Source organism: Equus przewalskii, chromosome 2 (genome assembly GCF_037783145.1).
Source record: "Equus przewalskii isolate Varuska chromosome 2, EquPr2, whole genome shotgun sequence".
Taxonomy (NCBI): Eukaryota; Metazoa; Chordata; class Mammalia; order Perissodactyla; family Equidae; genus Equus; species Equus przewalskii.
Window position 1 is genome coordinate 3209451 of NC_091832.1, and position 17651 is coordinate 3227101.

Here is a 17651-nt window from a genome sequence, read left to right on the forward strand (position 1 = left end):
TTCATGCTTCTGACTGCCTTCTTCGTAAAGCTTGTGGGCTTAAGGTGGCCACTGCTGATTTCAACCCTAAATAGCCTCTGTGGCCCCTTCTGGCTTCTTTGCTGTCTGTATTGTAGACATTGGAGTTTTGACTTACCCATAGAGCCCAGAAGCTCTACTGGTGGCCTTGGACAGAGCTAGGTCCTCATTGCCTTTCCCAGTCTGTGAGGCGCTGATCTCCTGCCAAGCTGAAGACAACCTAGTAACCAAGGATTAAGTTTCTCATCAATTATTTCTAGTCTCTAAAGGTGCTACATTGTATTGTAGTAGACGGAGCATTCAGCTTCGGAGAAAATACAGCTACACTTCTGTCTCCATCCTTAGAAGCAGGACCCAGATACACTACATTTTTTCTTTCCCTTGGGACTGAGGACAGTGGTTCTCGATTATTCCCTGTCATCAAATGTTTGTTGAATGAATCTCTTATGGACTGAAAGAAATTCATTAATCCACGTAACTCAGCTGTGCAAGAACAGCCTGGCACTCTGGCTAGCAGGGGCTTGGATGTGCAAGTGCCTGACAAGGTTACACCACCTCACCAGGTGCTCTCTACGTGTCCATCTCACTGGAGACAAGGTTCTGCTGCCTGCAAGGACTTCCAAGAGAAAGCCAGCTTGACACCATCAGACAGAGCACAGAAACTAGAACAAAGGGGGTCTGGCCTGCAGCGACGGCCCTGCCCCTGCCGCGTTTCTGACTGAGGGCGATTCACGGGTCTCTGGCCTGCACCACGCTCACGGATAAAGTGCTGATAATAATTTAGTCATGCTTTGGGTGTCACGAGAAGTGAATAACACCGTGGATGTGAAAATGCTTCGCAAGCTGTAAAGTGCTGCTCAAATATTATTCGAGCAGATCAGAATATAGGGAAGTTTGTCCCTCGAACTCAACAGGGGAAGATGAGTTCTCAGTCTCTAAAAGAGACTGTGTGCAAAAGATCTTACTTTTCTTGGCATAATTTATAGAGTGGAATACTGTGAACAATACGGTAGGGCTGCCCGTGCGGCCTTGGCTTTAGACTTCTCTTCCACTTTGCTTCCCTGAAAAAGACATCCTATTACATGTCAAAACCAACGTAGTCATCCACATAGTTTCTGGTTCTACCCTGGAGGGGTGGTACTGTCAAACTCTTTAATGTGGAGTGTTTTTTTTCCAAGGAGCTCTTGGAATTATTTTGGAAAATATATTATCTACAAATATTTGTTAATTTTTTGCTTCCCTACTCCAAGGGAAGGAGGAAAATATTAACTCTTGGAAGGCTCTTCTGCTGGGTGCCAGGCATTTGACATATCGCCTTCGTGAATGCCCTGGCAATCCTGCCGGGTAGACGTTATTGATTTTATTTTAGAGGCGAGGAGCCCTCCGTCCAGGGAGGTGAAGTCACTTGCTTAAGGTAGGAGATGGGATTCAGACTGAGGCTTTCCTGGCTCCAAAGTCAGTGCTTCTGTCATCACCCTGTGCTCTCTCCTTTCCAAAAAGTCTGTCCTAATGTTTCTCCAAATTTCCTCTCCGGAACAGTTCAATATTTGTGAATATGTGGGCAGCTGAGCTCTTTTACACCAGAAAAGACAGGAGGAGGAGCTGTCTTAGAGTTGGAGACACCCTCCCTCCAAACCAGCTGTTCTCGGGCAAGGACTGGTCCCTTTCTGTCCCCTCGTAGCTTAATTGCAATGCTTTCCCGCTTTATTAGTTTCCAGATTCTGTGCCAAGTGCTTTAAAAGGCAGGTAGGGGAGAATTCTCCTCTGCTGGCCTGGCAGCCTGCCATCCCCTCCAGAATCCGCTGCTTGCTGGTTCAGAAAGGGATCAACGTTGACTGCATTTTTCTCAGCAGTGACATTTACATATCACAGCCTTGCTGACTGAAGCAGAAATGAGGGCCCCCGCCAGCAGGAGTCTGGGGTAGAGACAGGCCTTTGTGGGGGTGGAGGGGAGGAGGAGGGAAGACCTTATTTTATTGCCCAGGAATAAAAACATTGTGAGTAATGAATAAAGTCCGAAAGCAGTAAATCTGGAACTGCAGAGTTAGGTGTGTAACGTGTCAGGGAACAATTTAAGCCTTCGCTTCTTCCGCAGAGGTGAGGTATTCAGCTGCCTTTCACAGCCCGAATTTCATTAAATGGTCTTTTAAGGGTTAGGATTACAAGAAGCCAAGTCCGGCTGGTTCATAATGATGATTTATGGCCGTGTTGTCGACTCCCCGACCCCTTCTGTACGAGGGGATAGAGAAAATACATAATTTGTTGCTCATTAACTCCAAGATCTGTCAGGGCTGCCCCAGAAACCACGTGGTCTTGGAGTCATGTGTCTGCTAAATGGCTTCAGCCTGGCCCTTTCCTTGACAATACAGTCCTGCGTCACTTCACAGCAGGAACCCGTTCTGAGAAATGCATCGTTCTGTGATTTGTTGTACATCACACAGTGTCCATACACAAACCTAGATGGTATAGCCTACTACACACCAAGGCTCTATGGTACTGATCTTATGGCACCACCGTCGAATACATGGCCCATCGTTGACCGAAATGTCGTTATGCAGCGCGTGACTGTGTGCAATTGTTATTCTCCTGTGGATACTGTTTTTAATAACAATAGAAATAATCAAATTATCCCTATGTAGTCTGCTGCGGGTCTTTGAACTTGAGAGTCAGAATATCTGGTCTCTGCTCTTAACTCTGTCACTTACTAGCCTCAGATCCTTCAGAGAAGTTACTCTCTCTCAGTGTCTTAGGATCCCCATCTGTAGAATGGGTATGCCTTCTCCCCAGAGTTGCAGATTAAGTAAAACTGTAAAATGCAAAAGAAATGAGAAGGATTACTGCTATTATTACCATTGTTGTTAGGAATTTGAAGTGCCACAAAATGTCCCCTTTACCCCCTTGTCTTTCCATGAGAGGAGGAAGCATTTTAATTAGCAGTTTACTGTTTGCAAGACTATGGCACTAAAAACTGAAGTTTTAGAATGAAGGGATGTTAGAGCTGAAAGGAGTCCTCAAGATGTAATGAAACCCCTTCTAAGATCACTGAAGCAGAGAGGTGACTCCCCTGAGATTAATCAGTAAATTCATGTGAGATGCTAATTTGCAATGGAAACCCCTGTGTTCTTTTTCAGTATCAAACAGCAAATCACAGTCTAGCCCCAATTTAGAAACAGTTTCTTAATCTGTGGCAGTGGCACAGGTCAGGGACCTGAAGAACAATCCAAGGGCGGGGATTGTCCATGGGCCTTATTCCGCTCCTGGCCTGTGGTGTCGTCTCTGAGGAAGGCCTTTCCTCCGCTGCTTCTTATTACCTTTGCTTGGTCGGGAGGCTAGTGGTGCAGCTAGCACAGGACTTGAGAATAAATGGCATTGCAGTTATGAAGTAATACATCACGGAGTCTAGCGCCCCCGTTTTGCAAATGGAGAAACTGGCTTACCCCAAATTCACTCAGTGAGCAGGGACTCGAACCCTGGCCCCTCAACTCCTAGTTGAGTGTTCTTCCCCACGCGTCCAAAGTCACGTAAGCATGATTTATAAATCAAGAGGAGTAGGAAAGAGTTAGAGAACCTGGTGGTGGTAATAACATCTGGAACTTGTTAGCCTGTGAGGTTACGTGGGTAAAAGAATAAACAGGTTCAAAAAGGGATTAGACCATGAAGGGCAAGAAAGAATGCTGGGCAGGAGTCAGACACCTGCAGCTAATCTTCAGCTGTGAGTTAATTTGACCTCAGTTTCTTCCGTATATAATGGACCCTTTCATTTCTGACTTGCTGTGCTTCTCACATTTTAATCTCTGCAGCATGTTATCAAAGGACTCTAGGTAATGTTTACAGGATATTTCCAATTTTGCAATAAAACAACTGTGAGGACTACTGTCCTGACCCCTTTCCTTCATTCGTTCATTCAGCCAATAGTCTCTGGGCACCTCCGTGGGACCAGGTGTTAGTCCTGCCCTCCCAGGGAATGGCTTTGCCAGGACGCTGGATTGAACTGGCTTTGACCATCTCTCTCCAATATGGAATCACACTCAGTGTGATCTGGGAAACCAAAATGTAGTACTTAGAAATATCAAGCGCTCATAGACACAGAATCACCGAGTTAACGTCAGCAGTGCCAGCTGGCATTTCCTCCTGCATGGCCATCCTACCCCCAGACTTGGGCGCCCTCGAGGATCAGGATCAGACCCCGTGCCTGGACGCCTTCCCCAGCTGCATAAGAATAACGGGACATGGGGGAAAGGAGTGCCCGGATATGTCAGTCTATTGCTTCCCTTGTGGTTGGGAATGTGCTCTCTGCTCCCTGAAAGGGCAGTTGTGGCTCATTGTCCTGCCACGTGAGGAAGTGCGAAAGGGACTTTGTGGTAAATGATGATGGAGCATCACTGTCCCTGGACTGTGGTCGCAATGAGGAAGTGGCCAGGGCTGCGCTGTGGAGTTAAGACAAGGGCAGTAGGCCGTGGGGTTATGTATCACCAAAGCGGAATTGGCCCTCTGCTTTGTAGGCATCTGTGTTACAGAGAATCAGCGGGCTCTCCACTCTTCATGTAAAACCAGGCAGTTTCCATTGAGGTGCTTTGCCTCTCTGAGCCTCAGCGTATCTGTGGCATGGTTGTTGTGAGAATTCCATGAAATAGGCTGTATAAAAGCAATACCTGGTATGCAATAGGTGATCGATAGTTGGTGGCTTTTTTTTAGTAGTGATAAATGCCTCCTAAGTGTCAAGGAGGAGACACAGTGGGATGGAGGAAGGGCACGAAAATCAAGACTTGCTCGCTGTCCTTCAGGGTTGAGAGGATGGTACACGCAGACATGAGGAAATTCGCAAACACTGAAGGACATTCTATTAAAATTTCCTTAGTTTTAGACTTGTCTTGTTTTCATCATACCATACTTCTAAAAAGTACAACAAAGAGTTGCTTTCTGTGACCCGGGTCATTTCGCACCCACGTTAGCACATTCAAGGCCACAACTGCGGAGGTGAGTAGCCTCCTTTTGTGCAGAAGGAAGCCGGGGCTTGGAGAGGCTCCATTGCTGCTGCAGGAGACCAGGTAGGTAGGTGGGAGAGCCTGGATCCAAACACAGGATGTGGTCTTGAGGCCTTCACCCTTTCCTACAGAAAACCCCACCACGGCTCGGTGTTGGCACATGCGGATGCCCTTTGTGGAGTTAGACCATTGTTGCTGATCCTTTACCCCAAATCCCAGAATCCTGTCGTGGCTCAGGTCCTCTGACATCTTGACATAAAAAAATATCTGTTTTTATTTATTATATATATAATATATATATTTATGTATAAGTATATTTGATTGCATATTTTTCTTGGTACAAAGGTCCTATATGACTGTGTAGGACTTTTTTTAAAAAAAGGATAAAATGGCCATGTTAGCACTTGGATCTTTCCTCCCATGCAAATTTGCGTCTGTATACTTCTTAAATAAAAAATTGGGATTTTCTAGATTGTAGCTGTAGTTTTATACTGAGCATTCCCAGTGTCATTAAATGTCCTTTATAAGTGAGTCTTGATGGCAGGTCTTGATGCTGCCTGATTGCCCACTCGGTGTCCTTTCAGATCATCACAGGGGAATTCTACCGGATCTATTACCTGAAGGAGAAGTCCCGGTCGACCGTGCAGAATCCCTATGTTGCAGCGCTCTATAAGCAAGTGGGTTGCTTCCTCTTTGGCTGTGCCATCAGCCAGTCCTTCACAGACATTGCCAAAGTCTCCATAGGGCGCCTGCGTCCTCACTTCTTGAGCGTCTGCAACCCTGATTTCAGCCAGATCAACTGCTCCGAGGGCTACATCCAAAACTACAAATGCAGAGGTGACGACAGCAAGGTCCAGGAAGCCAGGTGAGATGCCACCTCCCACGGCCACAGTGTGCACTTCTTTTTCTTTCTTTTTGTTTTTTTAAGATTGGCACCTGAGCTAGCATCTGTTGCCAATCTTTGTTTTTCTTCTCCCCAAAGACCCCCAGTACATAGTTGTGTATTCTAGTTGTGGGTCCTTCTAGTTGTTCTATGTGGGACATCGCCTCAGCATGGCCTGATGAGCAGTGCTAGGTCCACGCCCAGGATCCGAACTGGCAAAACCCTGGGTTGCTGAAGCAGAGTGTGTGGACTTAACCACTTGGCCATGGGGCTGGCCCTGGTGTGCACTCCTTTGATGCAGGCAGTTTAGTGAGCACTTACTGAGCACCTGCTAAGAGCCAGGCTCAGTGCTGGGCTCTGGTGTAGATGGGTAAGTAAGGCAGAGTCCTAATTCTCAGTCAGTCAAATGATTGAGACTCATGGGTAAACAAACCATTATGATATAGCATCGGTAAGTCTGTTCATTCATTCATTCTTTTGTTTGTTCATGTATTCATGGGTACCTGCTAGGTTCCAGGCAATGTGTCCAAAGCACTACCAAGGATGCAAAAACCAACAAGACAGTGTTGCTCTCAAGGTCTAGGGAGGAAGACAGACAGACAGACAAATGTGTGTCACGGATGTGAAGATGGCCCTTTCATGACCCTCTCTTGCTCTTGCAGGAAGTCCTTCTTCTCTGGCCATGCCTCCTTCTCCATGTACACGATGCTGTATTTGGTGGTGAGTACCTTCCCTCTGATTCTGGTGGAGTCCAGCCCCAGCTCCAATCTCTCTTGTATGTAGAGCCCTCAGAATGGGTAGGGACAGACTTCACTGTGAAATGCTTGCAAAGGGCTTAGCCGAAAAAATTAGCGTCTGTTCTGAGCCCTGCCCACTGCATTAGTAGAAGTTGTTTTACTTTCCAAGCTTTTCCCATTTTTCAAATACAAATAATATTTACCATGGCTACTTGATAAGGATTATGTACCCATTTTGAAATTATATAGTGATAAAGCCACTTGTATAACATGTTGTGATAACAGGCACTGTTTTCTGAAAATCCATTAACTCAATTGATCCTTATAAGAACCTTGTGTTATAAGTAACATTATCTCTATTGTGGGAAAGGATTACTAAGTAAGACTCAGAGAATTCAAGTGAACTGCCAAAATTTACATAGATAGCAGAACTATTGCTCAAATCCAAGCCTTCTGATCAAAGTCCTTGCAATGTTCACCATGCCAGTCCTCCTCCATACTCTACTGATGGAAGGGCTTGAAAAATCATCAGTATCTGACTAGAGTGATTTCGAGGTTTACAAAATACTTTTGCATCCATGAGCACACGTGACCTCATGAAAACATGGTGAGGTACCAAATCCTTACCCCCATTGCTCAGATCCCGGGACCAAAGGCCCAGAGAGGCTAAGCAGCAAGTTGGAGGTCCTTTGAGTGGAGGAGCCGTGGTCTGAATGGCCACGTTGGCCTTGCCATGCTGTGTCTGCTCTGACTTCCTACAGAGGCTGGGACCGGGCAGGTGAAGAGCCCGCTCCCCTCCAGCTGCCACACAGCACAGACAGCGGCTGGTCTGTTTCCCTTTGTCAGTTAAATGTGGTCTCCCTGCCTTTCCTCTCCCTGAATGAGGTCCCTGTGCCAGAGCACTTCCTGCTTTCGGCTGCTTTGATGGAGTTTAGAGCCAGAAGGCACTGAGAGGTCAGACGGAGCTCAGAGGAGCATAAGCTGTTTGGAAAAAGAACATTTTGATTTTGACTTATTTAAAAAAAAAAAACATAATTAGGAATTAGAGAAAACAGTGGAGAGGTTGTTTTGTTTTGTTTTGTTTTTTCCCCCAAACCTTTCCAAGTGTGGAGGCCTCTGGGCTTCTGGTTACCTAGGATGTAGAGCTAAAAGGTGGGCCCCGACCTATAAAAACATTGAATGTGGATTTTATTTATTCACGAATAGCACATCCCTCCATTCTTGACTTCTTTGTTGTATTTGTTTTTGCCTTCTCCTGGAAAGGATAGTTTAGCAAAGATATTTAGTTTCCTGTTCCAGTTTTATATTTTGCCCAGGGCTGGAAGCAATTTTACAAATGTAATTTCAGTATTTTTTAAAGGTGCTCAGAGGAGTGAGTACATGTTCATTCTGTTCATAGTCCTTCATTTTCTTCCAAGAGGAAAATACTAGATAATTTTGAAACCGACACTGTGTGCTCTGCTCTCCAGCTGCCTGGGAGGCAGAGGTGCAGCCGGTTGCCGGGGCCTCCTGTGTCCACCCTGGGTTGAGCTCACATATAACATTCAATTCTCTCAATAACCCGCTGAGATGCGTTGTGATTGCCCTGTTTTCACTTTAAAGCAAGCAAACCTGAGCGAAGAAGTTAAGTAATGAAAATTCTACATTCAGTCAGAGGCAGAAGCGGTGTTTGAAGGTGGGTCCTTATGACTCCAGCCTTGGTGTGTGTTCTTCTCTTGTACTGCATGACGAAAACAACAACACACAAGCCTCTTCGGGATCGACTGAAAGAGTGGAAGCTCCTGACCGTATGTGCAGTTTCACCTGAAGGTGACCTGCCTTCCCTCAGATCTGCTTTAATGGGGGAGACACCCCCTCGCCCGCCCCCATCAGCTCCTTACCAGCTCTCCTTAGGCAGGAGGTCTCTGGGGGCAATGGGGGAGGAGTGGATGTGATGGAATATTTATTTGTGTCTCTGAGCAAAGGAAAAATGATAGTGCCTTTATATTCCTGGAAGGAAGGAAAAGAAGGGAGAGAGGAAAGGAGGAGAGAAGGAAAAAGCGAAGAGGCTCCTTGATCCTTCATCTCCTAAGCATCTTATTACACACACTCATCCGTGCACACACACGCCACTCTCTTAGGAACCTTGCACACACGCACACCTTCACCATTCACACTCACAGACACCCATATATACAACATAGAAACACAGGCTCTGCTTATAGTTCTCCGAAGCAAAGGACCGAAAAGAAGGGAGGACCATGCTTTTTCCAGGGCTCTTTCTCTTGGCAAGGAAGAATGGCACTGAGCTAACATCTGTTGCCAATCTTCCTCTATTTTGTATGTGGGATGCCACCACAGCATGGCTTGATGAGCGGTGTGTAGGTCTGTGCCTGGGATCCAAACCCACGAACCCCTGGCCACTGAAGTGGAGCATGTGAACTTAACCACTACACCACCAGGCCAGCCCCAGGGCTCATTTTTATGTGATATTACACAGAAATCTCAGGCCTGTGAATGTCCACTTGGCAAAGCTTTCTAAAGCAAGTTTGAAGAATGCATTGCTGCCCGTCAGAGTGGGCAGGAAGTCCTGCAGTTAGTCAGAGAAGCCCTTGGACCCATGCCCACACTCTCGTGGCAAGCTTCAGGACGAGCCGGAGTTGGGCAGGCGAGACTCTGGCCTCCCCCGTGCACCGTGTGTTTTTGTTAATGCAGCCTGTGAGCCACAGCTTCCCTGGGGCTCTGGGGAGAACAGCATTTGAACTGGCTGGCTGTAGCTTTGATGCTTTGGGCTTGAGAGTCAGACAGACCTGGATGATTCTGGCCATGCCAATTACTATCTATGGAGCTGTGAGTGGCTTACTTAGCTTTCAAGCCTCAGTGTGCTCATCTATAAAGTGGAGACAATCTTGTCTGTTTTGCAGAGTTATTGCCACTTTCTTCTCTAGATCACACTTTCCTCATGTGTCAAATGAAAGAGTGTGGTTAGATAGTGTCTGTTCCTCCCTCAATCTCCGCGCTTCTGTCTGAAAGAAGTTTGAATGACCCGAAGCGCTGAAAGGGAAGTGGGAAGCCCTTAGGGACAAACTGATGCCACTTTACCGTGGAGTTCAAAGAGAGCAGCTGATCGGAAGCACCAGCCATCCCCGCTCCAGGACCCTAGAGCCGCCATCCCCACTCCAGTACCAGCTGCCATCTAGAGCCTCCTGTGGCTTGAAGGGTACTCCATATTAGGTTTTGATTTGTAAAATGATCGGCTTAGAAAAACCATGCCCCAATATACCAAACTGCTTCCGGGCACAGAAGCCTAAGGATGCGGTTAAGCCTTGTTAAGAGATTAATGCAAATTCTAATGAGAAAAATCCCATAGCATACATAAGCATAAATGGTGCTTCCTACTCCTGAGCCCTGGCCTAAACCCCAGGGACCACATCTGGATTGGCCCTGCACCGCCACGGGCAAGGATTGAGGATGACTTGGCTGTCCAGATAAAATGCTAACACCAGGGCAGGCCCCAAATCATAGAGCATACCTGTGTCTCCTCTGTTGTGCCAGGTATTCTGCCACCTTCTGGGGTTACTGAGATGAATGAGACCCAGGCCTCACCCTCGAGGAACTCAACATTCACTCAATATTCAGCATTCGGCGACTAGGTCCTGAGTGACTGTATGCCCCGAGCACCGTGCTAGGGCTGGGACTGGAGACCTTGCTGAGGGCTTGCTCACAGCCCTGGGGGAATTCAGTTCAGAGGAGCAAGTGGGCAGTGAGAACAGTCTGGTGCATTGTGCAGGAGGGGCATGGGGATGTGTAGGTCATTATGGAAGCTCAGAATCGTGGCACCCGGGCTAACCTGCAGTGCAGGGTGGCAGAAACCCGGGAGGGCTCCCAGCAGGGTTAGTCAGGTGCATTGAAAACCAAGAAGACCTCTGGGCTCCTCAGCCCCAGCTCCTCCTTTTGCGCTCCAGTCCAGTGTCGCGGCCTTTCCCCACTGCCGTGCCGCTCTCCCAGGAATCTGTGCCTTGCCCCTCACCTTCTGCAGGTCGCTTTGTCAAAAAGCCTTCCCCGGGTAGCCTGTTTAAATGACAGCCCCCCTCCTCGAATACTCCCTAACTCCTTTTGCAGCCTCATTTTTTCCCCCCAGTTTCTCCCTGTCGGACATACTGTATATTCACTTCTTTCTCTCCACCAGATAATTGTAAGCCTCTTGGAGGAGAGGTTTTATCTCCAGATTCACTCCTGTATCTCTCTTGCCCAAATAGCGTCTGCCACTTAGTTCAGGGTGCAGTGAATATTCGATGAGGGAATGCATCTGTGGCACTCCCAGGCTACTCTCCTTCCTGTTCCCATCTGAGTCTTGCTCATCTCCTCATCGCTGGCTCGATGGGTCACGAGGGGCCCGTGTGGTGTAGGGAAGGCCTTGGCTCGCTCTTGGCTGAGCTGTTTACCTATGGACTCTTCCTGTGGTACCCGAGAGAACTGTTTACGTGTCGGAGGGTTTGTCAGGAACCAAGGAAACGGGGCAGTGGCTGTCCTCTGACCGCCATGTTCTGCAGCCTGTGGTTGTTAGTCATTGAGGTTTTGTTCAACATGTTTAGAATCCTGGAGCAGTGGGATCTGGTGTGCCCACGAGACATACCCACAGCTCCTGGGAGTGTCTCGTGAAACCTCTTGCTGGAGCAAGATTGTCGTTTCCAAGGGGAATAAACCACTGTACCAGATGTTTTTCTTCTGTACCTCATCCATCCATCTGTCCATCTAGCAGTTTCTGAGTACCTTTCCTGTGCCAGACCTTTATGAGCACCCTCAGACACCAAAAGACCTCACATTCTGTGTGGAAAGCTCGAGAAGTAAATAGTTGCCAAACAGTTAGGTAAATTCTCTGACCGGGGTGGACTGAAGGGTTGGAGCACAGGGCGGAGGGCTGACCGCTCAGCTGTGATGGGCACTCAGTCGGTTCACGGCTCTCCTTAGCTTGAGGTCAGCTCAGAGATCCTTCTATCCCAACTCTTACAAGAGCCATACACTTGTGTTTCCGTCATGGCTGTTACAGAGTGTGTAGGTCAGACCGAGGAGCTTGAACTTCCAAATAGCCCATGCCAGTTGTCCTTTAGTGCATGACAGCTATGGGGTCCCGTCAAACTGCTGCTTCTCTCCGAAGACAGAAGAGTCCAGCACAAAGACCTAGACTCTGTGTGCAAACGCTGATTCTCTAAGGAAGCAGGTGGTTCTGTGGTTAGAGTATGGACTTAGCAAAAGGCAAATCTTACTCGGTGTAAGTCATGGCTCTGTGTGACCTTGGGCAAAGCCTCTTTGGGCCTTGATCTCTTCATCTGTCAAGTGCGCACGATGGCTTGTGACAGCTGCAGGTGATGTGACTTAAAGCGCGTAGCACACTGTCTAGTGCTCAGCAAACTGGTAGTTTCTTTTTCTCCCCCTGATAGTGACAGAAAACAAGGTCTGATTCCCTTCTAAACGAGGAGAAAAGGCAGGGAAACATTCCTCTTTTGTCCTGAAAGTAGCTTTATAACTCCCAGACAGAAATTCCAGTTCTGCACCACGTAGACGAGTCACCAGGCACATGAACCAGAGCCAGGCGTGAGCCATGGAGGAGGTGAGAGAAGGGAGAAAGTCCCTCCCTGTGGGTGTTGGTGATCCGGACAGACTTCCAGGAACAGAGCGGGCAGGGACCTAAGGAAGGATAAAAGCCTCCTTTCACTCTCAGCAGAGCAGTCCCAAGAGCCATGGAAATGAAGTGAGAGGACAGCACAGACCTGTTTCACCAGTATGCAGATCATGTGATGGGGACACAAATGATTTAGCAAGAAGCAGCGTGACTCAGCCTACATCTGACTCTGCTGGTTCAGACGAGAGGAACTGGCTTGAGTTCAGCCAGACTTTCCTCAGGAGGTTTTGTTGGAATTCCACACGACCCAAGTTTTGAAGCTAGGACCAGAAAGGAGAGGAGAGCTCCATTTGTGGAGTGAGTCCTGTGTGCCGGGGACTTTCACAGCCATCACTGTGGGGATGGGGTGGGGGTGGGGCAGCAGATACCTTTCTATTGTAATCATCGTATCTACAATTGGCAGTTTTATTTTAGCAATTGGAAGAAAAATCTGAGTAAAAGAAAGGGATTTTAAGGTTATATTTTTTTTTCCTGAAGGAACTTATTCATATCTGTATCTTTCACAGATTTTTTACCAGAATTTTGGATTTCTTTGAATGAACAAATCTCCTTGTGTTACATGTGAGAAGGAGAAATTTAGAGGAGTAGAGTGACTTGTCCCGGGTCACACAGCTGGTGTGTAGCAGAGAAAAGATTTCAAATCCAGTTGCTCTGATTACCGATCAGACACTTTCTGCAGCGTCACCCTGATGCCTACGAAGTGGGTTCTCTCAGCCCAGTGGTCTTCAGGCAGATAGGGAAGTGAAGATAGATAAGACAGGACCTCAAGGCTGCTGACCACCACGAGCGGTCAGGGTGATTCAGACTTTCTGATTTTGTCCAGCTCTGCTCACTCCTTTCCTAACCACCCTTTTGCAAGGCACCTAGGACTTTACTGAAGCCGCAGCAGGAATCATGATTCTGGGAAAGTCTCTTTGTGTTGGTCCAGGACAGGAACATGGCATTGTTGTGGTCAGGAGGTTTGACCTCCTCCCCTGCGTAAGGGGTACCTGCCCCTGTGGAGCCTCCTGACCCACAGGATGTCCCCAGGCTCATGTTTCCAAGGGAGCAGGGCGCTCCAGAAAGTACTCACCGATCCTGGTGAGGCCCAAGCCTCTGGCCTGGAGGGGCTCATTCAAACGGAGCTATGAACCAGCAAATCCAATCCATTCAGCAGTTAGATAGTGTGAAATGGAGGGAGTTATCAGAGCCTTTGATCAACCTCAAATCCTGGTGCGGCCAGCTTACTTCACAAATCACAAGTAGCCACCGGGTGGAAGGTCACTGTGCAATCTCTTTCTTTAGTAATTTACTTGTTTTGGTGAAATCAACCACAGTCATTGAGTAAATCTCATTTACCAAGGCAAAAGGTGAGGTAGATTTCTGAAGAGTGACTTTAGTGCCCGTCCTAGGCCAGGCAGGGTGCAGTGTGGTCTCATTTGGTCCTGGCAACTATGAGAGGGAGATCCTGCTCTCCCCGTTTCACCGATGGGGAGACTGAGGCTCAGAGAAGTGAAGTAACCACACACTTAGTAAGTGGTGGAGCCAGAACTAGAATCATTGCTGTCTCGTCCCCAGATTCACTTTACCGCTGTGCTGTCTCCTGAAGCCCCAGCTGCAGACACCACGATCAATCCCAAGATTGATCCCTGAGATGTTTCTCAGTGAATGTGTTAGTCTCCGGTGGATGGGGGAGCAAGCTTCCGTCTGGTGACGGAAGTCCCTGTCTGACTGCTTCCGGAAGAAATTCTTTTCCTTTGGCCCCTACTCCCTTTTCATTCACAAGCACCCTCTTCCTGAAGATATTCTAATGGCGGGTCTCTTCCTCTCTCCTCAAGTTCCTCTCGTGTATTTATAGTTTTCTTTTCTAAAGCCCCAGTCTTAAGTATCTGAGTCAGTGGAAGGGGAGATGTGTGCCTTGTCCGGTTGGGAAACCCACCCTTCCTCTGCCTCACCCTGATTCCCAAGGCTTCTGCACGGTGGGGCGGGGGAAGAGTTGGAGGATTTTGAATAAACCTTTTCTGAAGACCTGCAGATTTTCCGGTTGGGGGAAATTAGAAAATCTCAGGGCTACTAGGTCCAAATTCAGAGCAGGTTAGAGGGTACAACCGTCGTTGATTGAGCAGCACACGGTGCCAGCGCCAGATCTGCATTGTCACCGACGGTCCCACAGCCGGTCCGGTAGTGGCTGTCACACTGATTTTATGTGTGAGAAAAATGAACTTCCCTGAGGTTTTTCTGAGGAAAACCTGTGATCCTAGTTACCCAGCCTGCCCTGTCCAGACTTGAGGACTGGCCGGAGAGGCCAGAGCGTAGTGGACACAACACAGATAGACTACTCCTTGTTCCCTGAACTTGCCGTTGGCCTAAGGACTGGGATTGGAGCCACGCCAGGATCGCCCCCATGCCCACTCCCCAGAGGAAGGATCTTTTGATTCGTGATTGCACAATCCACTGTTGGGTCATTTCAGCAGAAACGAGGGAGTAGCCTTTGGCCCCCAGATTATTTTTTGTGGTACTGAGTGCCTTGCTTGAAACTGTTTGATTTTTCACCATTGCTTACAGTGACGTTCTTGATTGGGACATACTAAGTACGTGTTCTGTAAGAATGCTGATAAATATTGTAAGTGATGAAAATAAAGATTTCATATAGAGCATTTCCTAATCTGTTTTTCAGAGATCCGTGGTATTCTACGAAGAACAGTTTGGGAAAGACTGGCCTGCTAAATAAAGGCCAAGGTCCTTGGTTTGACATCCAGTGCCCTTCACGAACTGCCCCTGCTTGCCTCTAGCCCCATTTCGCATCACCCCCCCACACCCACACACACACCCACACACACACCCACACACACACACACACTTACCCCACACAAACACACAGGTGTTTGCTGGAGAAAGGAGACGGTAGTGAGGGGCGTGTGCTCCAGGCAGAGTGACACCAGTAGTCAGAGCTCCAGAGAACGTCACGTAGTCCCGGGACTTTTTAGGATATCTATGGGAATCTGACTGAATTCATATATCAATTTATGAGTTTATAAGTTGAATGTTCTTAAGAATGAATATTCTTAAAAATGAAACTTCTAGCTCTCTCTCTATTCCAATTGTCCTTAATGTCCCTTCCTTCATAAGGGTTCTGTGCAGTTCTTTATAAGTTAATTACTGTTTATTTAATCATCTTTGCTATTATGATGGTTTTACCTCTTCTTTTAGATCTTTAACTGGTTACTTTTTATATGTGGGAGACCACTGATTTTTATCATTTGTTTAGCAGCCAACAACATCAACGCATCTTTTTATTATTTTTTCATTTGTTATTCTTAGATTTCCCAATACCACATTCCTATAATTCATAGTGATTATAAAGTTGCCTGCTGTTTTACAGGCCTGGGTTTTTGAGATAGTTTTCCCAGTAGTTGAGGATTCAGTGCTAATCACTTCCCACATGAGCAGGAGTGCCTCCGGAATCTTCCACTCTTGCGTCTCCTCAACACCGGCCGCTGGTGTTCATTTGTCTCAGAAGGGCAGTCGGGCCTTCGCCCCTGCCCAGGCCTATCTTTAGCCGCCGGCCCCTCCCCTGGCTCTCTTCCCCTCTCTCCCGGCCTCTCCAAGTGCTTCGCTTTGATTTGTAGTCGGAAGCTCCCCTGGTCCCATCGCCTCTTCCCCCTCATTTCCAGGTTCCCACAGGAACCTGGGGAGTAGGTTGTGCCCAGAGGTTAGAACGGAAACTGCAGCAAGATAACTCTGAGGACAATGCCCAGTTGACGTCATTTCAACTTCTTTGCTTCAGCCAGAGGTGGTTTTTTTTTTCTTCCATTTTTCTTCAGGTTACTCCTCTACCCTGCTCAGTCGAGTCTGTCAACCTCATTTGAAAGCTCTCTGGCATTGTCTGGTTGGTTTATGTGTTTCCTTATTTTCTAGTTAAAACCCATAATTCCAAGTAGTGACTTAGACACTCGTCCTTTGATAAGAGTTGCTTTCTTTTGCAGCAGAAGCATCCGCTTGTGACTATCCTGATTGCCTCCCGTTATCATTGTGTATTCTATTTCCTTGGCAATCCTGAGAGGCCAGCAGCGTAGGGATGGCTTAGCCATTAGCCATAATCTCCAGGAAAACGTAGCAGTTGTAGAAAAGAAAGCTTTACTAACCCTGTTTACCGTTCTCTAATTTGTTTCAGTCAAGAAGAGAAAAGGGACCGAATGTTTATGAAGTGTGTGCTGTGTGCCAGGCAGCGTGCTTCGGCCATTCCCGTGGCTTATCTTGCTCAGCTCTCTCTAGCTTATCTCCCTAGAAAAGCTCCATTTTTCTTATTTTTTAGTGTAGCAACTAAGGCTCAAGGTTTAAATAACTGTCTTAAGGTCATGTCTAAGTTGGATATTCTTTTCACAACATGCCACTCAAGGTCCAGATGGCTCCATTTAGCAAAAATGCAGTGCATGTCGACCTGGTGTTCTAATGCGGGTGAACAGCGAGTCACACGGTGCCTGTTCATTTTCTCTCTCCCCCAGCTGTACCTGCAGGCCCGCTTCACTTGGCGAGGTGCCCGCCTGCTCCGGCCCCTCCTGCAGTTCACTCTCATCATGATGGCCTTCTACACAGGACTGTCTCGTGTCTCTGACCACAAGCACCATCCCAGCGATGTCCTGGCAGGATTTGCTCAAGGCGCCCTGGTGGCCTGCTGCATAGTAAGTAGCAGCTTGTCCTCGGTATGCAGGCAGAGCCCCAGACTGCTTGCTTGTTAAATGTTTTCAGCTCAGTGACCAAAGCCAGGGAGCTCCCCATCCTCGTGTCTGCTGGGTGTCCGAAGAGTCTCCCACCCCAGGACCCTCCAGGAAAATGAGAACAGTCCCTGCTACTTTTCAGCCTGTGAGTTTTCATCCAGCAGGGTCTGTAAAGCCTCTTCTCCGTAAACACGGAAGGTTTGGGCTCCTAGAATGTTGCAACTGGAGGAGATCTTAGATGTTGTCCAACTTGCTCACTTTATCGATGAGGACATCTAGGGTTCCAGAGGGGAAGAAACTTGCCCAGGTCACATGTCAAGTCACTAGCAGAGTCTGAGTCCTGACTCAGTGCGCGCATGCTGCTTCAGTGGACACTTTCTGTTAGTTGAACTTCCTGGCTTCTTGGAACACTCTCCCCCTTCCCACTGTGACCTTTAGGGTGACTTACTCAGACCCTAAACTCGGTATTGGTGCAAGAAGAGGGGATTTGGTGAAAGCTAAGCCCTCTTCCAGCCTGAGGGCCTTGGACATCAAATCACAGAGCTCCCTCGAGAATGGCCGTGGGCTGGGCTGCATTCCGATTTGCCCCGAATGAATGGTTGCCCTTTCACATACTTCACCCCTGACTCCCAGCGAGGGTGGGCTAAGGCATTCCACCTTTCTGAGTCT

General features: G+C 47.8%; 1 protein-coding gene across 4 annotated transcripts in view; it reads left to right on the forward strand.

Annotated features, from left to right (window-relative positions):
* PLPP3 (phospholipid phosphatase 3) overlaps positions 1–17651 on the forward strand; it is a 79535-nt gene that overhangs the window by 48005 nt on the left and 13879 nt on the right. For 2 of the 4 annotated variants that reach the window (XM_070591916.1, XM_070591927.1), the window contains exons 3-5: positions 5588–5868; positions 6549–6606; positions 16770–16946. In XM_070591916.1, coding sequence (XP_070448017.1) covers positions 5588–5868; positions 6549–6606; positions 16770–16946 — 516 coding nt within the window. The remainder of the gene's footprint in view (positions 1–5587; positions 5869–6548; positions 6607–16769; positions 16947–17651) is intronic. The other 2 variants (XM_070591938.1, XM_070591948.1) reach the window with 1 other exon arrangement.